This window comes from Ovis aries, chromosome 16, assembly GCF_016772045.2.
Source record: "Ovis aries strain OAR_USU_Benz2616 breed Rambouillet chromosome 16, ARS-UI_Ramb_v3.0, whole genome shotgun sequence".
Classification (NCBI taxonomy): Eukaryota; Metazoa; Chordata; class Mammalia; order Artiodactyla; family Bovidae; genus Ovis; species Ovis aries.
The window spans coordinates 62,959,782-62,981,076 of record NC_056069.1 but is presented as its reverse complement, the minus strand read 5'-3'; the positions used below and the strand labels follow the sequence as shown (position 1 = coordinate 62,981,076).

General features: G+C 40.0%; 1 protein-coding gene across 2 annotated transcripts in view; it reads left to right on the top strand.

Annotated features, from left to right (window-relative positions):
• The window catches only part of MARCHF6 (membrane associated ring-CH-type finger 6), a 74,753-nt gene that overhangs the window by 17,694 nt on the left and 35,764 nt on the right, over window positions 1-21,295 (top strand). For both annotated transcript variants that reach the window (XM_060400570.1, XM_015101342.3), the window contains exons 2-9: window positions 3,964-4,060; window positions 4,834-4,907; window positions 6,692-6,835; window positions 11,093-11,165; window positions 15,072-15,240; window positions 16,725-16,914; window positions 18,387-18,448; window positions 19,084-19,116. In XM_060400570.1, coding sequence (XP_060256553.1) covers window positions 3,964-4,060; window positions 4,834-4,907; window positions 6,692-6,835; window positions 11,093-11,165; window positions 15,072-15,240; window positions 16,725-16,914; window positions 18,387-18,448; window positions 19,084-19,116 — 842 coding nt within the window. The remainder of the gene's footprint in view (window positions 1-3,963; window positions 4,061-4,833; window positions 4,908-6,691; window positions 6,836-11,092; window positions 11,166-15,071; window positions 15,241-16,724; window positions 16,915-18,386; window positions 18,449-19,083; window positions 19,117-21,295) is intronic.

Genomic DNA, 21,295 nt, shown 5'->3' with positions numbered 1-21,295 from the left:
CCATGATTCTAAAGATGATTTAGAAGCCTAAATGTTCCCTTCTCTTTCCTTTTATAAAATCAGTGGAGCTTGTGAAGTCCCTGATAAAATAATAATATTGTATATGTGTGTATTTTGAGAGAGTCATAGTTACTGTCAATTCTACTGTGGGGAAAAAAATTATATAGGGCAGTGGTACTCAAACTTTTTTGGTCTCAGGATCCCTGTAAACTCTTCTAAAAGACTCAGAAGAACTTTTTATTTACCGTATAAGAGAATAAAAACATTTAGAAATTTTTATTCACTTAACACACTTATTATGTGTTAATATACATTTTTCTTCATGAAAATAACCATATATTCTAAAGCCAGAACATTGGTGAGAAGAGTAGATTTGTTTTATATTTGCATGTCTTTTAAATGTTTGGTTTAGTGGGAAGCAGCTACATTCAAACAGTTGTGTTCTGTAGCCTCTGGAAACCGCCGTTGTACACTGGCAAGACAGTGAGAGGAGACTCCTAGTGTTAGAGTGGAGAGAGTTTGACCTTGCAGGGCCCCGGTGAGTCCCAGTTCTGTACTGTAGACTCTGTTGAGCAGAGCTCTGGGGCTTGATTTAGATTTGTTGTGTTTGCTTAGTTTTGTGTTCCTTGGTTTGTCCTTTAGAAGGATGGAATCTTCTGAAAATCTGTCTGGATCTAATGGAGATCTGGTCTTCGCAGTCGCCCCTTCAACTCCAGCCCAGCCTGCCCCTTGAGGCTGTCCTGTGGAGTGTGGGGAACTGTGGTGCCCGGGTGGATGGGCGCACCCCGCAGTCACCGTGGTATTCCCGCCCGCAGCGCCCGCGAGCCCTAGGGGCCTCGGCGGCATGGGTATCTAGGAGGAGTCAGGCTGACTGTCAGCCATTTGCCCACTCCTTGGTGGTGTTCCGTGCATTACCTCCCTGTGTTCCGCTGGCCGAGTGTGCCAACAAAGGCTCTTCCTGGCCCAACCCCGGTCCCTCGCCGCATAACTGCTGGCTGCCAGTCACCATGTTTCTGCAGGGTGATGGGAGGCCAGCGGTGTTGCCACCGCTTCCCTCTGTCCTGTGTCCTGCCTGCCACGCTGTCTCTGCTGCCCCCTACTTCAGCCCCTGTGGCTGCTTGAGAGCTGGTGGAGGAGACAGGAAGAGGTGGAACCACTTGCACTGTGACTGCACCTGCCCGCCCACACTTAGACTCAAACTCCCCGTAAGTGGGGCATCTTGCATATGCCTGTCTCTAAAGTTAATCCACAGAGGTCTAGGCATTTCCGCTGGTACCCCGACATAGCGAATGACTTTGAGTGCAGGTTTGGGTGCTACCTGCAGAACCATGGTCATTCTAGAACTCATCCATGCCCCTGGGCATCTGCAGCTCAGCTCTGATGATTCTAGGTCACCAGGAGTGCATGTCCTGTGGCCCCGTTAAGTTGTTGTGCCGACCAGGGCAATTGGGAATTGGGTGATGGGGAACCCAGATTTGGTTCCGTAGAGGAAGCCTGGTAATGGACTACCCCAACCAAGGGGTAGCGGACTTGTTACTCTCAACCCAAGGGTGGGGAGGCAGTGATGAAAAACAGAACTGGTCTCTGGAGGTCTGGTGATTGGAATGAGTCCACTTAAAATTCTTTAAGGTGGATCCACTGCATGGCATATCTAGTACCTGCAGCTGAGGTGGTGGTGGTGTAGTTGCTAAGTTGTGTCCAACTCTTGTGACCCCATGGACTGTACCAGCCTCCTCTGTCTCTGGAATTCTCCAGGCAAGAATACTGGAGTGGATTGCCATTTCCTTCCCCTAGGGCATCTTCCTGACCCAGGGATTGACCCTGGGTCTTTTCCATTGCAGGCAGATTGTTTGCTGACTGAGCTATGAGGGACGCAGCGGAGGTAGTCTCCAGCTTCAATGGCAGGGTGTTGAGTTCGGTGCAGTTAAAATACCACGTGATCTGCTGCGCAGGTTTATGGATGGGGATCCTCCGCCCCTATCCCCACACCCTGCTTCTCCTCGTCCTCCTGGCTCCTAGCCTGGTTTCCCTGGGCTGAAGTGCGGGAGCTGCCTGCACACTGCCGCTGGAAATCATGGCATGGGACCGTGATTCTGTTTCGTGTTGGAACTTTGCGGAGGCCAATTACATGCGATGGCTGGGAAGTTCCCACTGCACCGCTAGAGCTCAAAGTCTTAGATTGATGCAAAACGGACCAGAGTGAAAGCTGTTGCCATGGATTTTTTTTTATTAATTAAGGATGAAGGTGTAAAAGGGAGGTTCAAAGAGATTCTGATCCCATATTGTCTCTCCATAAACGATGTCGACTGCCAGCGTTATTTCCGGTAATGTGCGGGTAGCTTACCGGAAAGCAAAGTCCTTCCGATGATGGTAGCGGCAGTGTCTGGTTCTAGAACTGAAATTTAAAGGCACAGTGGTGCAATCTGTGCTTTATTTGATACAATTCAGATAATTCGACTCCATGGAAACCAGGATTGACACTTTTGATAGCTTTTTCCTGGGTGGTGGTGAGTTGCTTTTCTGTCTTGCTGGAGAGATTTGTCTGGTTTATAGATAACAGGGAGACTAGTGTGCTAACCATAGGTTACCCTGAGGGCTTGTTAGCCTTAACTTCGACAAATATTGTTTAGCCGCCCAAGATTGAGCAGTCACAAGTCTGTGATGCTCTCAAGTGGCCAGAACCGCACCACACTGCTCAGCATGTGTGCTTCCAGTCAGACGGGTGCTGGAGATTTCATTATTAAATCCGTTAGAGATAGGCTCTGGGTTGCAGTTGTTACTCATTAATGAGGAATTCCCTGTAAGAGAGTAGATCAGAAGTTTGCATCAAGTCCCTGCCCCTTGTTCACACTGCCCATTGCCCCTCAACATTCCCTCCTTGGGGTTGGTATTTGGCCTTGGTGGTTCGCTGAGAAGCCGTTCTAAATGAAAGTCACTACCAGGTTTTTGTAGGTGGCCCTGCGGAAGGACCACATTGGTGAACGAGAGCTTGATGGCACTCTTTCCGTCCTCTGCATGTCACCCACCACCCCAGGCCGACTGATGGCGGTGCAATCAGAACCACTTGGGGCAGGAGCATGAGGAGGAGCTGCTGCCCTCTGGCGGCAGACCCGTATCCCTGTGCTCCCGTAGTTTGTGCTTAAGGCGGCCTCTGGCTGTTCTCTCTGGCCTTCGTGGTCTTGGGATGCCCCCTCCACACCCTGATTGTGTGTGTGTCTGTTAAAGTGTCTCCCTCTAGTGGAAGGTTGTCCCCAGAGCCGCTCACTGCTGTTTCTATAAGTCCTGAGATAACGTTTTTGTGAAGTTTAAAGTTAGGACTGGACTTAGGACTTTAGAGATGTTATGGGGAGGGAGGTGGGAGGGAGGTTCATGTTTGGGAACGCATGTAAGAATTAAAGATTTTAAAATTTAAAAAAAAAAATTAAAAAAAAATGTTAGGAGAAGAATGGTGATTGATTTTTGCAGTTTCCCTGGTGGCTCAGACGGTAAAGTATTCGCCTGCAATGCAGGAGACCTGGGTTAGATCCTGGAGTCAGTAAGATCCCCTGGAGATGGGTGTGGCAACACACTCCAGTATTCTTGCTTGGAGAATTCCTTGGACAGAGGAGCCTGGATAGTTATAGTCTGTTGGGTCACAAAGAGGTGTCACGACTGAACGACTAAGCACCATGCAGTTTTAAAGAAAACCACTGTTTCTGTCATTTTCAATTTTTATTTATTTACAGAACTCTAATACAAAGAACAATTGACCTTTTTATATAATAGGGATTTTAAGTTTCAGGTGTATTTGATTATCATCTTGATCACCCTTTTCAGTTCTCCATAATGTTGATGATGTTTTATGTAGTGACAGAGTCTTACTTTGACAAATAAAAACTTTTTCAATATTTTAGTTTTTGGTGGTCTATTAATTTTTTATAAGTTACAACCGAAATAATTCAATTTTTCTTTTTTCATTAATAGACATATGTAGAGTGTGTCGGTCAGAAGGAACACCTGAGAAACCTCTTTATCATCCTTGTGTGTGTACTGGCAGTATTAAGTTTATCCATCAAGAATGGTGAGTCATCCTTTTGGAAAATTTTTGCCTGAGCTTCACTGTATAATAAAGGGAATTGTTTCGATGACTTTTTCTATAACTAGATATTTAAAAAATTTTTTTTACTGTGTTTGGAGATTATCCCTATTCCTTATTACCAAGCCATGTCATTTTGGTATATTGTCTTTTGCCCATTTGTTTGTTTTTACTGTGGGGAGCTTATATGTTCATGGGGAGTATTACGGTTTTCTGGTTTTGCTTAGGATGGTTATAGCTTACATTGAGGAAATGCTTTGTGTCAGGGAATACTCAGTACTTCTGTACATTTTAGCTCATTTAATCCTTACAGCAGAACTGTGAGGTGGCGTATTACTGTCATTCACATGAGGAAACTGAAGCATAGAAAGGTTAACTTCTCGGTGGCACAGCTAGCCAATTAGTGATAGGCCTGGCCACCAGGCAGCAGTGTGATTAAACCAGCGTTAGAACTGATGCTGATGCTTGGAGATTCTTTTTATATTCAGTTATCTTTGAGGAGATTACAGTTTCCAGTAATTAATAGTTCAGTGTAATCTCAATTGCTTTTTAGTAGTAGAAATGTGTTTTTTTATCTTTATTTGTTATAATTCTGTACTCATCTAGGGCATCAGTGATAAAGTTAAAGATACTCTGAATTCAAAATTGTAAAAGTTCTGTGATATGTAAAACTTTAGTACAGCAATATTAGTTTTCAGTGAAACCTCAAAATTTCCTTGTCATAAATACTATACTTATGAATATGTTTGCAATTTCAGCTTAGTTCAATGGCTGAAACACAGTCGAAAAGAATACTGTGAATTATGCAAGCACAGATTCGCTTTCACACCAAGTAAGTTCTTCAGAAGTTTACACTGCATTTCTAGATTATAACTGGCTACCTAAAGGTGTTTAAAGAGTTTTAAAGCAACTATTTTTGATTTAATTTGTTTTTGATAGTAATAGAAGGTATTGCTATAGCATTTTGGAAAGCATTTTTTAAAACTACATGTTAGCTTTTAACACACGCATGTGTGATTTAATTTGCAAGATATTTTTTTTCTTTCTTTTTTATATTTTAGATGAGTTCAAACATATACAAAGGTATAATGAACCTGTGTGTATCCATCACTCAGTTGCATCCATTTTCAACCCATAGCCCTTACATGTAGTCCCCTGTGCTCTTTAACAGCAAGCATTTATTATCTCATAGATTCTGTGGGTCCAGAATCTGGATCGACCTTTGTTGGATGTCTCTGGCTCAGCATCTCTCATACGCTTGTAGTCAGTGTTGTCAGGTAGAGCCCCAGTGTCATTCGAAGGCTTGGCTGGGAAGCTGTGGGGTGAGGTCTTTCTCTGAGCTCGCTCAGGTGTGTGTGAGGGGTCAGGCCCCCGCAGGCCGTTGACTGGGGGCCTCTCTCAACTGCATGTGGGCTTCTCTGGTGGTTCTCTGTGCTCTTGTTCCCACATCTCCATCCTTATTACAGAAAATCCCATTTATGATTTCATCTGTACATATTTTAGCATGTACCTCCAAGACAAGGGTTCTTAAAAAAAAAACAACACAGCTCTAATACCATTATTTACGCAGAAAAGTGAGTAACTAATGATGCCTTAAATTTGTGAAATATCTCATCCCTATTAAAATTTGGGATAGCTTTTGAGTTAAAATTGTGTTGGTGGTAATAATAACACTAACAATGACAAATATTTAATTCACTTTTTAAAAACAAGACTTTTTAAGCTCAGTATTTTGTAAACCTATGGTAAATATTTTGCAGATCTTTAGAATTCTGATTATATTTTATAAGTCTTTTGCGTATTGATTTATATTAATATTATGCACCTTATAAATAAGTAGATGTTCATACTGGCAAGGTATCAAGAATTTGAAGCATATTTTCATTCTGGGATCCTAGTACATTGCTCTTCTTCCTCTTCTGCCCCCTCCCCCAAAGCTTTTTCTGCTTTGGTGTTTGTTTGTTTTAAGCATCTTGAAGTGCTGAGTATAAATTCTGTGAACTAGTGTTAATTTTACTTTGTTTTTATGCAATGAGTATGTATGATTAAAATCGTAACAGTTTACTATTTGAATGTTGGCTGTGCTAGAATGGGAGCGGGGAGTGGCTAAGGACCCCAGTGGGCTGCTGCTCCTGTAGGAAGTGGCTCTGCTGCAGATTCTGCGCACTGTGAGCGCTGCTGCTGAGGCTAGTACTGGGGGAGGGTTCTTTCTTGAGGACCTCTGTCAGCTCCATCATTTACACCTGTACGCTTTATGTGGTCTATGATAACTCTGGAAACTAGTTGGTTATATTGTTTGAATGCTGAAATGTGTGTGAGTTAGCCTTACATAAAGTTCCTGGCTCTTGAGTGAGGGGGTGTGTACATCTCTTGAATCTTTTTTCCTGCTCAGAGGCCTATTTTATTGGCTTTTATATTTATGTAATCTGCTCTCATAAATGACTTCTGGGTAAATGTGGTATTATGTTGTAACTATTTGAATTATTTTTCATATGGGACAAAATACTTAAGTGCAATGCAAAGGTCAAAAGTTAGGTAGTTCTGTATACCTACAAGTAACCTATTTTTGAATCTTCATGAAGTTGTGTGAACTTTTTCCTTTCCCCCCCCTTACAGTTTATTCCCCAGATATGCCTTCACGGCTTCCAATCCAGGACATATTTGCTGGACTGGTTACAAGTATTGGCACTGCAATACGATATTGGTTTCATTATACACTTGTGGCCTTTGCATGGTTGGGAGTTGTTCCTCTTACAGCATGTGAGTATTCATTTCCCTGTTGCTGGAGTTGTTTAAGTATTACACAACTGTTTAATATTATAAAGTATTTTTGTTCAGTGATGTTTATTAGATATTATAATGTTGTATATTAGGAAAGCCTCATTTAGAACATGTTATTTACCTGAATGAAAAACCATTTTTTAACAGGTGAGCTTCTTAAATGAATGTGGGAAAGAAACACAGCATACAGAGGCTAATAATGAAAGTTCATGAGAGAATTGAAAAATGAAAATCAAAGCATAATTGAAAGGAAATTGACTTTTACTCTTTGAAGTTTATCAGAGCTTTCAAAAATGGCAAAAGATGTATTTTTTTGTAATCCCTTTTAAAAAACACATCCTCAATGGTCCTGAAGAGTTGGGAAGTGTATTTTTCGAATATAGGAGTACTTCTGGGAAATAGGTATACTAACTCTTAGTTGATTCTCTCTAGGTTCTTTGTGTTCTTAAAGACATGGAGAGGAGTCAGTAGTATATGTGCCAGAGTATGTAGATAGCATTCTTTAGAGTTAAATGCAAACAAGATTTTTACATAAGTGTGATTAATATCCTCATGTCTTCTTAAAATAAATAAGCTTGATGAATTATGAAAATCTTATGAGAATAGCAGAATCGGTACTATTCACTTGAAGAATGAATTAGTGAGCTAGAAGATTGAGCAAAGAGTTCTCTAGGATATGACTCAGAGACAAGAAGTTGTAAGTATGAGGGAAAACATTGAGAGATAGAGGCCACATCCTGTTGTTTCAGTATCTGACTAGTAACTAGTTCCAGAAGGTGAAAGAGAGAGAGCTGACTCTGATAAAGGAAAAAGACAAAGCTAGGCCCATTCTAAAGTTTTCCCGTGCTGAATAGGGTAGTGTATAGATACTATGCTTTCAGATTATCCTGCAAAGTAATGACAGTCAGGCTGGCTGAATGTTGGAAGACAGCTGAGGCTTCAAAATTTGACAAAACTTTTGAGCCTAGAATCTTCGAAAATTATTGTCAGATAGAAGGACAAATACAGATATTTCAATAGAGGCAAGGAGTTGGAAAGTTTACTACTTCAAATTATTTATGAAGTAGTGTTTGAAGACATATTTTACTAAGGAGAGCAAGGAATCAAAGAGAAAGGTATGATTTACAAAGAAAAACAAGTACTTCTTATAGCTAAATTATAATTGTTATTAATCTACAATAATTGGAGTAGGAAATGGCTGCCCATTCCAGTATTCCTGCCTAGAAAATTCCATGGACAGAGGAGCCTGGTGGCTACAGTCCATGGGGTTGCCAAGAGTTGGAGATGACTGAGCATGCATGCGCTACAGTTTTTTCGGTGTCAGTCTGAAACTGAAATTCTAGGCGATCTTCACATGAAAGAATCTTGTGAGGGGAGGATAGAAACGAGAGCCTTTTAGATTGTATGTCTTACTTGCGGGGAAATTATAGATGCTTTAGACAAAACAAGAAAATATAGGCCTAGCCAAGTAAGAGTCCTGAACTAGCGAAAGTGATTAAGAGCAGAGGTACCACCACTGTTCAGGGGAGGAAAGATGGTCATTTCAATAAACGGTATAGCATCAACTAGTTGGGCATATAGAGAAAAACGAACCATACCATCATCTCCCACCTGACCCAGGTTAATTTTACATAGATCATAAGTCTGATTGTGAACATTAAAATTTTAAAAGTTTCTGAAAGATAATATACTAGAATAACCACAGAAGAAAACATTGAGAAATTTGACTTAATTAAAGTTAAGGTTTTTAATTCATGCTTAGACACCCTTAAGAGAGAAAGGCAAGCTACAGAGTGAGAGAAGGTATCTGCAGTTCACATATCTAACAAAGGACTTGTATTCAGGATATACACAAGGAGTATGTAATAAAATAACTATTAAATCTTAGAGAAAGGCAGACAAGCCAATTAAAACGTGGACAGCAGATGTGAACAGGTGTTTCTGGAAAGAAGATTAAATAGCCAGTAACCACAGGACAAGATGCTTAGTATCATTAGTCATCAGGAGAAGGTACAAGAAAGGTACTCTACCGAATCAGCAGAACGGCTGAAGTTAAGGAAAAAAAACAGTGCCAAATGCTTTTTATTAGGATGTGGATCATCTGAAACATGTATTCATCAGTAGTAATGAATATAAATATGGTATAACCACCTTGGAAAGCTGTTTGGCATTATCTGTCAGTGGTTAATATTTTAAATACATTATGACCCAGCAGTTCTATTTCTGGGAATATTGATTGCAGAAATATTCACAGGACACAACCTTGTGTCCACTGAAAGACTTGTATATAATAGTGTGATCACTGCAGCTCTGCAGATAGTAGTTTAAAACTGGAACCACACGAGTAACAGTAGAATGGATACTGTGCACTTATCCCTATAATGGAATTCTACATAGTGATGACAAAAGAGCTGGCTGTGGTGACATAGGATAACATGGATGAACTTCACTTCTTTGAGAAAAAGAAGCCAGGCACAAAGAGTATGAATTGTATGATTGCATTTATGTGACTTTTTAAAATAGGCCAAACTGATCTGCAGTGATAGAGATCAGAATAGTGGTTACCTTGTGCTGGAGATATTGACTGGGAAGTGGCTTGAAGGAGCCTTCTGGAGAGCTAGAAATGTGGAGAATCTTATCTGTGTGGCAGTTACTTGGATATATAGTGACGTAAAAATTCACGCAGATACACTTAAGATTTATGTGAATTTTACCTTTATAAAAAAGTAACAAAACTTAGAGGTAACTACTTGGAGAGTAGAAGTAAGATGGTGAGTTTTTATCCTAGGGAGTAGGACTAGGAGACAGTGAATAAAATTTGAAGTCCACCAAAGGACAGGAAAGACAAGAAGAGAGGACAGAGAAAGGGGAGTAAAAGTGATCACAGTAGCTCTGATCACTGTGTACATGTGAAAGTGTTCCACTATGAGAAACAAGTACAAAACAGCCGGGGCTGATGTTAGAGAGATTTGTTAGCTAACAAAACACAGGAACAGTATTCACCAGCCAGGTATTCTTCAAGATGAAACACTTTAAATGAGGAAAAGCATTTTATTTTATATTAATAAAAGAAAACGTAAGAATTTTTATGCATCAGCAAACAGGACTTAGAACGTAAACCATTCACAGCCATGGTGGAAAACTAACACACTTCTCTGAAATCAGCAGATCAAATAATAAAAAATTAAGTAAAGACTTTGAGGATTTAAGTAAGAGGTAACAAGCTTGATTTCTGTTCTGACTTGTTTGCACATACACTCATACACAATTAAAATCTGTCATACTTCTTTCTTTAAGTCAGCAGTGTGCCTGTGACTGTCTTCATGTAGGAAGGTGTTGAACTACCCTGTTTTTAAGCACACTAGTAAGGAAGCCTTTAATTTATGAATCTATTTTCTTATCTACAGACAATTGGCCTTCTGTCAGTTTTACTTTGCTATAAACATACTTGCTTTGAATATTTTATACACAGATATGAGCAATTTGCATTACAGAAAATCTGTTCCTATCTTTCTATTTTGACTTGACATTTGAAAACAGCCATTGAAGTTACTGTAAATTTTTGGTACAAGGCTATAGAGGATACTTAAACTAACACACAAGTACTGGTTTGAAAGAAAACCTCAACTTTTGGGCCCCATTTCCAAATCTATTCCTGCCTGTTCTGGTAAGAGGATAGGGAATGGCTATATATTGACCCTTACTTCATATTTTCCCTTCATGGCCAGATTGAAGATTTTGTCCTTTTGAAGACTCTTGAATTTGTGTTTTTAAAAAATTGGTTGTTAGTTTGCTATTCATAGCATTGAAGCATGTACTCCACTGAAAAGTCCTTTTAATTTCAAAAAGCATGTACCCCCAAAACTTCATTTTCATGAACAGATTCAATGAATTTTGAAATTCTAGGTTAAAAAAAAATTCTCTGTATTATAATTTTGGAGATCTTTTCTGGATTCCTCCCCCCCCTTTTTTTCAAACATCTAAGCTCATTCAGTAAACACAAGTAAGTAAATCTAGAGAGAATCTAAACTTTAAACATTATTGTGTAACACTGACTCTTTACTGTCACTATCTTTAATGCTTGATCTTTTTTTTTTAGTTTAGTATTTTGTGATTCAAACTTGCAAAGACCAAGTGTTTATTTCAGTGGCATTCACACTTTACCTCTGTTTAACTGAATGACTGTGTGAGTTATGATGAGAGCTGTGACTGTGCTGTTGCGCCCTTCCTTGGCAGGCCGCATCTACAAGTGCTTGTTTACTGGCTCTGTGAGCTCCCTCCTGACGCTGCCGCTGGACATGCTGTCCACGTGAGTATTGACCCTCATAGCTGTGGAAGGCCGTGCGGTGGGAACGGTGCTCATCTGTTCTTCCACATGCTTGGATTTGTTGTGATTGGAAAAGTCCTTCTATTCCTCTTACCTATTCTAACAGCTTCAGGGGAAGCAACTGATGCATGTAAATGATGTTTTAAAACATACCATCTTAAAGGAGTGTTTGGTAATGGTCGGAAAGCTAGTTAAATAAGCTGTCACATAGTGCGAGAAAATGTGTTGTTCCACGTAGCTGCTGAGAGTTCCTTTAAACATGTTTTTAACAACACAGATGTTTGAAGCCAGATACCTTTAAAAAATTTTTTTTTTTGATTGTTAGGTTATGGACTCTAAAAACTTGTTGACTGTAGCTTTATTCTATTTTAATTTGACATGAAGCATTATAATTGCGGTTTCTTGGGAAAGACATGTGACTTATATTTTTATTATTGATGTTAGAAATACTGTAAATGATTAACTGTATCAAGATCATTAGAATATTAAGCTTGCAAAAGATTGGACCTCTGTTTGCTAAATCTTCTTTTGTACCCAACTGACCTTAGGTTTCTGATCCCTATTCAGTAAAGGCAAAGGATAATATAGGACTATTTTTTAGAATAGAGGCATTCAGATTATATTATGAAAACAAGCCAAATGACAATAGAAGAGTGCAGGAGAGCATGTTTCATTTCTGATAAACAAGAAATCAAGTCTCTGCATCGTTATTTTGAATTATGGTTGAAAACATGTGGAAACATGAGATGTGTAAGCAACTTGGTTTTCCTACTGGTGGTTTTACCTGCTGGTTTTACCCTTTTGGATAAAATAGGCAAGCTATTTATTTCTGTGTCTTTGGCAGTATAGGAAGCAGAAAAAAGGTTTTGAATTTCATTCACATTAGAACAGCTTCTGAAGTAATGTTCATAAGTAGATAGGAATCTTGGAAATAGGGCACTAATGGCTGTGGTCATGATAACAAGGAGAAGCGGTGATTTGACACACTTGACAATTTAGAAATAGTGTAATAATATTACCCTTTGTATGAAAATGCTAACCTGTGAAGTGATCCACTGGAAATAAATACGACAGCATTCCTATATCTGGACATCGGATTTTTATCTCAGCCATCCAGAACACAATTTTAGTATGGAGGCAAGGAAAATCAGTCTTAAATGGCTGAAGTGTCATTCATTATGTCTCTGTGTTTATGACATAACTCACCTCTGGCTTTCCTTTAGAAATTGTATACTAGAGAAAAGCTCATGTTAGAAGTATCAAGGGAGGTCAGAAACAAGTTAAAAGTGATGGAAGTTGCATTTTAACACTATGAAGTAATAAAATAACTGTTTCAAACAGGTTGGTCGTGTTCCATTTAGTTTGAGGCTGAGTTGTATTTATCATTGTAACTTTTGAGAGAACAGTGTAGCAGCCAGTCAGTATCCCAGTTGTTTAGAAAAGATGACTTGAGGTCCCATGTGTGCTGTTCAGTAAAGTGGGGTGTATTCCTTCTTTAATGGTTTCTGTTTTGAGTGGCAAAATATGTTAGTATTTGCCAAAGCTTAAATTGGGAGGCTTTGACTTTGTGAAAGCCAGGTGCTTATGGAAACCACCGTGCCAGAGAAGTTTCCGTGTTTTGGTCTCAGGGCAGTGTTCTACTTGCCTACCGCCTTTACTGCTTGTTGGTGGGACCGCTAAACATCTGATTGTTTGGCTGGTGTGATCATTTAGGTAGTGCATTGAGATGGTAACAGAAGGAACCCTGGCACTGGAATAAAGTTGCAACTTTTTGGTGACCTTGGGCAAATCATTGGACAGTTCGAAACCCTTGTCTACTCATCAGACAAAATTCACATTCAGTTTTTACGTGTATTGGTGAATTTAACCTTTGAACAGCCCACTCTTCAAAGTGGGCTGAACCCCCTCCCTGAGGCACATTCAGAGATTAAATTCACAAATATATGTGAAAACCATGTGTGAATTTTGAGCACTGTGTTACTTAGTAGCACAGTTACCACCAAAACACAGAGCTGCTGCTTGCCTTATGTTGGCAGGCTCCCCCTTTCACGCCAGCCTGATGGGTTAGGGCCACGCCTGAATTGCCTTCATGAGCTTCCTCAACTGATACTGGAAGAATGCTGGAGGCTCGGTGGGGATCGTCGAAAGAAATTGTAAGCGTGGGTAGATTTTATAATCTCATGCTGCCTTTTAGAATGTGAAGAATTGAACCAGTTTTTCTGAAAGCACTTATAGTTAAATGACTTATTTTTTCTGAGTAATGTTTCATTGTCTCTATAGAATATATTTTTTGAAAGTTTGCTTAAAATTTCTTAGTACCTTAGCAGATGCTACGTATTCCATAGCCCAGGTCTTCAACATCTCAAGGCACAGTCTGTCAGTTAACTATTACTACAAAACATGCTGTCTCCAAAACTTAGTAACTTAATGAGCGTTTTAATTCACTCGTAATTCCAGGGGTTAACAGTTTGGATTGGGCTCAGCGGGTAGGTTTACCTGTTGGACTTGCCTCAGTTATGCCTGCGTGTCATTGGGGTGGGATGGTCTAAGATGAGGTACTCTGGTTCTTCCATACGACCTCTCTTCCAGAAGGCTAGTGGGGCTTCTTTACATGATGGTCTCAGGGCAGCCTTCTAAAAGGGTGAGGATGGAAGCTTGAAAGCTCTCTTCTAGGCTTTGAAACTCAGGAATTCTCACTTATGGTGCAGATGGTTCCCAAACCAGCCCAGAGTTAAGGTGTGAGGGGAAAGCAGAGGATTCTACCAGGAGTCTGTCACTGTTTAAAGTCTGCGGTGACTGGTTGCTGTTCTTACTAGTGGTGACAAGGCAGGAGGCAAGAGGGGTTCCCACCTATCAAAATTTTAATGTTCTGGAGGGTTCCTTAGCAAGGGGTTGATTATCATTCCTCTTTCTACTAAGATATATTCCAGATAGTATCTGAGGACCACATTATTTCAGTTTGGAGCTTAAAGGCTGAGGTCTCCCAAATTGACCCTTCCTTAAGTCTCCATGAAGGGAAAAATGTCATTTTATTATGATAGTGAATTTTCCAAAGGCTCCACAAATTCTTGAGTTAGCTTTGAATTATTTTAAAATCAGACATAGACCAGGGAAGGATATGCTCCTTCAGAGAGGAAAAGAACAAAGAAGTGTTCAGTAGAGTAATACTCTGTGTATTGACATGTGGATTGTACATGATCTGTTAGAATTTGTTGAGGAGCTAATATACTTTTAATGTATTTGCTGTTAGCATTGAAATTCAGTCTGCCTTCTGAATGAGGCCTTGGTAGCGCTTCCCACAGGCGTCTTGCCTTGCACGTTGTGAGCTGTGTGTCTGTCAGCCTTCCTGTAGTGTCTTTGGACCTTACTAGAGGCTCTTCTTTTCGATTTGCTGATTCTGTTCATTTTCATAGGTTTAAGTATGAGCCAACCAAGTTGGTTAAACTTGTATGTAAAATAAGGATAAGGAAATTCTTAGTAAGTGTTGGGCAGAGTTATTTATCTTTAGTAAATTCATGCATTTAATACCTGACCTTTGTCAAGTATTTTGGCTACTCTTATTTTTTGCTTGCTGCCTTCCTTTTTCTCAGTCATCCTCAAAGAGAGGCTGGATAGCTGGTTTATGTAGTTCTGATGTTATTCCTTACCTTCTATAATATAAACACATACAATACAAATACATAAATACATACATTTGACCCTCTTACAGGTAAAGTGCCACCATCCTCAAATAACTTTTTGAGAGACTGACTTTTACCAAGAAGTTACCACTTTTCTGGCTGTTCTTTCTAGATTTTTGTATAAATGTTTTTGAATGTTACCTTTGGTTTCTTAACTTGAAGTGTTCTTTGGAGTAGTTCTGTATACCTCTTTCTTTTTTTTAAACAGGGACAACTTGTTGGCGGATTGTTTGCAGGGTTGTTTTGTGGTGACGTGCACACTGTGCGCGTTCATCAGCCTGGTGTGGCTACGAGAGCAGATTGTCCACGGGGGAGCCCCGATATGGCTGGAGCACGCCGCTCCGCCCTTCAATGCTGCTGGGCATCACCAAAATGAGGTAAACCCCTCTGTCCCCAAATTCATTTGATCTGGGTGGGACATGAGAATTATTGTCCCCCTCCAGGATCTAAACCCTTGACTCCTGTGTCCCTCATTGCGAAGCAGGACAATGACAAGGTTTGGGAGAAGTTTAAGGGAGAGGTGAAAAATCAGAACCACGTGGCTGTAACTTTGCCCGTTAGTTTCCTAGTGAGACTGGGGGCAGTATTAGGTTGTGTACTGAGTGCGCCTTCATTCCCTTCGCCTGGGCCAGCAGCTGCCTGGAACTTAATATCCAAATCTCCTTCATGTCCTTTTGATGTGTTCCTTAACATTAAGGAGGCCCCTTGCCCTCTTTGTTCATTAGTTTCTTTATGTGTAGAACAACTCACCTTTGTCTTAAACATTACCAAAAGTAGAAAAAAAGGAATATTGTTGATAACAGCCTTGTACAGTTTCACTTTCTCTTAATGAGAGATGGCATGCAAGATGAAGAGCGTTTGGTTGAGGCATTAAGAAGAGGACGGTATGATAAATGATTTTTAGTGTCTTGTTTACTGAGAAACTACAGGGCTAAAGATGTCAAAGAAAAAAAACTGACAAAAACAGTTGACACCTTGTAAAATTTTTATTATGAAAAAATTGACTATAAAATTAACTCTGTAAATAGTTAACAACAGTTTTTCATTTAAGTACCTTCGCTTTTTCTAGTGTTAGGATTGATTTCATCAAATTCCACCATACCCTTTTCTCTACAGATTTAAGGGTACAGCTTCTTTGAAAACTACGCATATGAGAAAATGGGACTATAAAGCAAGCATGCTTTTCTTAACCTAGTGTTAATACTTCATCATTGTATCTCATATTTGAAGCATGTGACCACAGTTCTCTTAAGAGTCTTTGTTACCTTTAGAGGAGTTCAGTGTTTTAATTAACTGCAACTGGGTCTTTGCATTTGGTGGGTTGCAGAATTCAGGAAGAGGTGGAGAAATGAGTGTGTGGGAACTGATGACGTTCCTGTGGACAGGCTTAACCTGCAGTGCAGACTTCTGAGAAATCTTTCCTCAGGTGTTAAACTGATGACTGAGAATAAAGTTATATATCAGTATGTGTGTAAACAAGCAAGTAGAGAGCATAAATACATTTTCATCCCTGAAGTGATCAGTAAAAACAAGAGATTGCCTTATAAAGAAGGATTCTGAAATGATGTATTCAAAATAGCCAGATTTGTTCATGTATTTTCTGTAATGCTTCGTGAAATGTTAATCTCTAAATTACACTGAATGAACGTGTATACTGTTAAGTGAGTTTGTGTTCTATTACCAAGTTGGTCCAAATTCAGATACATTTAGAAGAGATGCCCTTGAGAGCTGATTTTTTGGGATTTTAGTAGAGTGTTTGTCTGTTTGCTAGTTTTGTTTTTTTAGAAAGGAAGGTACAATTTGGAAATACTGCAAAACGGAAACAAGTTAGCCAAATTTCTGGTCTCTTCTGTCATTTTAGGCTCCAGCTGGAGGAAATGGTGCTGAAAATGTTGCCCCCGAGCAGCCTGCTAACCCCCCAGCGGAGAATGCGGTGGTGGGGGAAAACCCTGATGCCCAGGACGAGCAGGCGGAGGAGGAGGAGGAGGAGAACGAGGAGGAAGACGATGCAGGAGGGGAGGATGCAGCCGACGCCAACAACGGGGCGCAGGGTAATGGCTGCGGCCTGTCCCCACCCTTTCTCCGTTCCCAGCTCCCCGGGGGAGGGCTGCAGTCTTCAAAACTTCATGGGTTTGAAGTTCTGTTTGTAACCTGATTTTACTTTATTTTAGCAGACTTGAATTTATGGGCGCTCATAAGCATGACATTCTTTTTAGCTATGAAGCAGGGCATGTTTTGTGTTTTAAAATTCTTCACACAGGACTTTTTAAAGGATGGATAGGAAGAAGTTATTTGTAAGTTGGAGTAGATACTGTATTTTTTAAAAAGGGATTTACTACCATTTTATCTGATCGCTTTGCCATCTTTACTGAGTCAGTGCAACTTCTCTTATTAAAGAAGAATTTTGAAGTGTTTTCTGCAGACCAGACATCACCCAGAGAAACTCATTTCTCATTTTCTGGCAGTATGTAAAAACTCTAGAATGTAAAAGAATGTCTGAGACCAGCCCACCAGTCAGCTGCCAGCAGTTCACCGTGTTCTTTTCTCTCTCCGGCCCCAGAGGTTTCCTGTCAAGTGCTGCACTGTCTCTGGGTCCACTTATCACTGCTGAGTGTTCCCTCTGCCCCAGGCATGCAGACACCAGGTCCTGGCCTTCCTGGAATTTCTGGTCTAGTGATGAAGTAGAAATATCCAAGTGAGCGAGTCTGTTATTACTATCCAAGTGAGCGAGTCTGTTATTACACAGTGTGATAAGATTGCAGCTTGCTCTGAGGGTGCTCCTGAGAAGAGACCTGTTTGAAATAATTCGCTGGGTAGCTAAGAGTAAGTGATCCCTGAGCTGTGGCTTGAAGGATGAGAGGAAGCCAGTTGTATAGAGGGAGCAGGGGCCTTTGAAGGGAGAGGGGGGTGTGTGTTCCGAGGCTCTGAGAGTGCAGCCTCAGTGCCCCAGTGACACCTGGTTTCCGTCTGTTGTCTCATGCAGTGGGTCCTGCCTGGACCCTCCTCCCTTCCTGTTCCACACAGTGTTTATACTGATCTCTTGCCCTTAAAATCTGTCAGTGATTTCCCCATTACACTAAAGAACAAAATAAAATCCAGGCTTCACTTTCCTTTTGTATCAATATGATCCGATCCCCGTCTGTCTTTTATAAACATCCTCTACCACCCTCTTCCTCACCCAGAGAGTTCCAGTTGCCTGGGTTCTTCACTTTTCTCAAATCCACCAGGTTCATTCTTGATTCAGAGCTGTTGAGTTCCTCTATTTCACATAATCTTATTTATGTCCTTTCTAGCACTTATGTTACAGTCTGGAATCATCTAATTTATTTTGTATGTTGTGTTTGTTTGTTTTTTAAAAATTGCCTAACTAGCAAATATTCAGTGTGGAAAAATTTTAATTTGTTTAGCCTATTTTAACTGTTGTGTTTAACAACAGTTATAAAACACTGTTAAACGAAACTTAAAATGTCTTATTATTTATTAAACTCACATTCCAGAAGTAATGTTTAAATTATATTTCCAGATGACATGAACTGGAATGCTTTAGAATGGGACCGAGCTGCAGAAGAGCTTACGTGGGAACGAGTAAGACTTCTATCTATTAAGTGTCCTGGTGTTTTAATTCTAATGTATGTCTTAAAGTTGGCCGTATTTAGATGGGTCACTGATTTTGCAGTTATATTTGATGAAAATAATTACCAGAACTTCAGTTTCTAGAGGAAATTAAGTGATACATTGTTTGTGTTGAAAATATTACAAATACTATGATAAAGATCCATTAATTCCTTTTCTATCTTTTGATACAAACCTTGTTTCACTTATGAAATTTGTAACTTGAAATTGTGCACTTTTGAAACTGAAGTAACAATATAAATATAAGTATTAACTCTGATATATCAGTTAACAAAACAGTACAGTGTATCATGAAATCTTGACTGGCTCCATATCTAATGTAAGAATAAAAATCCAAGATGGAGTTTTTTTAACTTTATATAATTTGGATTAAAAGGATATCCAAAATATAAAACTCCTACGATAAGTTTTTCAGTCTCTGAGAATGATAGGCTGTTTTGGAAAGTAGTGGGTAAATATTATGTTTAAAGATATTGAAAGGATAATAAGCTTTTTTCATAAATAAAATTTATTTTTAATAAAATTTATTTTCATAAATAGATAAAAATCCTGTTGAATCTTGATTTAATGCTTATTATTTATTTTAGATGCTAGGACTTGATGGATCACTAGTTTTTCTAGTAAGTAAAGCTAATCTTCTTTAATAATAGAATTGTAACTTTGTCTTAGTGATTCAGTGATCTCAAATTTACAATATATGGTTGCTTTTTATGCTAAGGTCAAAATGCCCTTTGATTTTTGATTACTTGGTGTATTGAAGAAAGTCTTTTTTGTGTATTGAAAATATTGGCAAAGCATAAACATAATGCTATCTAAAAATGAAATTATTAAAAATATTTGAATTTTAGAAAAGAAAATGAAATACGAAGTTGATGGTAATTCAGAAAACTTGGTGTTCTTTTAAAGTCCCAGCTTGCTGTGTTTTAATGCCTGAACTGGTGAAAACAGCAGCTTTGAGATGTTCACAGAGAGAGCCCTGTTTGCTGAGCCTAACCTATGTTTACCGTAACAATAAAGAGTACCACTGTAATGTAAAGAGCAGTTCTTCGAAGAACTTGTTCTTTAAGGTGAAATGATGCTTTTTCCAGGTTCTGTGATATAAAGTCACAGAACTTGCCCTTTGGGATTTTTAAATAGCTTTGGTCATCAAGATGATTTTGGTTGCAGGTAGCCAAACTCCAGCTGACTAAAACTGCTAACATAAGAGGAAGTCTAGAGGAAGGATGGGCTTCAGGTGTGCTTGATCCAGGGGCCCAGCGATGTCACGGACCCACATAATTTCCCTCTGCTGTTCACAGAGGCCCTCCTAAAACTGCCTCTGGATGGAGCTAGAATAGGAATTGAGGCTCATAGCTTGAGGATTTGAGGAATATATCTGATGATAATTCTCAGATTAGTAAAAAGTGATATTAGTGAGCTCCTATTCAGGGTTAGATCTGGAGAAGGCAATGGCACCCCACTCCAGTACTCTCGCCTGGAAAATCCCATGGACGGAGGAGCCTGGTAGGCTGCAGTCCATGGGGTCTCGAAATGACTGAGCGAATTCACTTTCACTTTTCACTTTCATGCATTGGAGAAGGAAATGGCAGCCCACTCCAGTGTTCTTGCCTGGAGAATCCCAGGGACGGCGGAGCCTGGTGGGTTGCTGTCTGTGGGGTTGCACAGAGTAGGACATGACTGAAGTGACTTAGCAGCTTAGATTCAGGGTTAGATCACAGTCGGGTTCAGTTCAGTTCAGTTGCTCAGTCGTGTCAGACTCTTTGCGACCCCATGAACTGCAGCACACCAGGATTCCCTGTCCATCACCAACTCCCGGAGCCTACCCAAACTAATGTCCATTGAGTCGGTGGTGCCATCCAACCATCTCATCCTCTGTCATCCCCTTCTCCTCCTGCCCTCAATCTTTCCCAGCATCAGAGTCTCTTCAAATGAGTCAGCTCTTTGCATCAGGTGGCCAAAGTATTGGAGTTTCAGCTTCCACATCAGTCCTTCCAATGAACACCCAGGACTGATCTCCTTTAGGATGGACTAGTTGGATCTCCTTGCAGTCCAGGGGACTCTCAAGAGTCTTCTCCAACACCGCAATTCAAAAGCATCAATTCTTTGCCGTTCAGCTTTCTTTATAGTCCAACTCTCACGTCCATACGTGACTACTGGAAAAACCATAGCCTTGACTAGACAGGCCTTTGTTGGCAAAGTAATGTCTCTGCTTTTGAGTATGCTGTCTAGGTTGATCATAACTTTCCTTCCAAGGAGTGAGCGTCCTTTAGTTTCATGGCTGCAATCACCATCTGTAGTGATTTTGGAGCCCCCCCCAAAATAAAGTCAGCCACTTTCCACTGTTTCCCCATCTATTTGCCATGAAGTGATGGGACTGGATGCCATGATCTTAGTTTTCTGAATGTTGAGTTTTAAACCAACTTTTTCACTCTCCTCCTTTACTTTCATCAAGAGGCTCTTCACTTTCTTCCATAAGGTTGGTGTCATCTGCATATATGAAGTTATTGATATTTCTCGCAGCAATCTTGATTCCAGCTTACGCTTCATCCATCCCAGCGTTTCTCATGACATATTCTGCATATAAGTTAAATAAGTAGGGTGACAATACACAGCCTTGACATACTCCTTTTCCTTTTTGGAACCAGTCTGTTCCATGTCCAGTTCTAACTGTTGCTTCCTGACCTGTATATAGGTTTCTCAAGAGGTAGGTCAGGTGGTCTGGTATTCCCATCACTTTCAGAGTTTTCCACAGTTTATTGTGATCCACACAATCAAAGGCTTTGGCATAGTCAATATTGC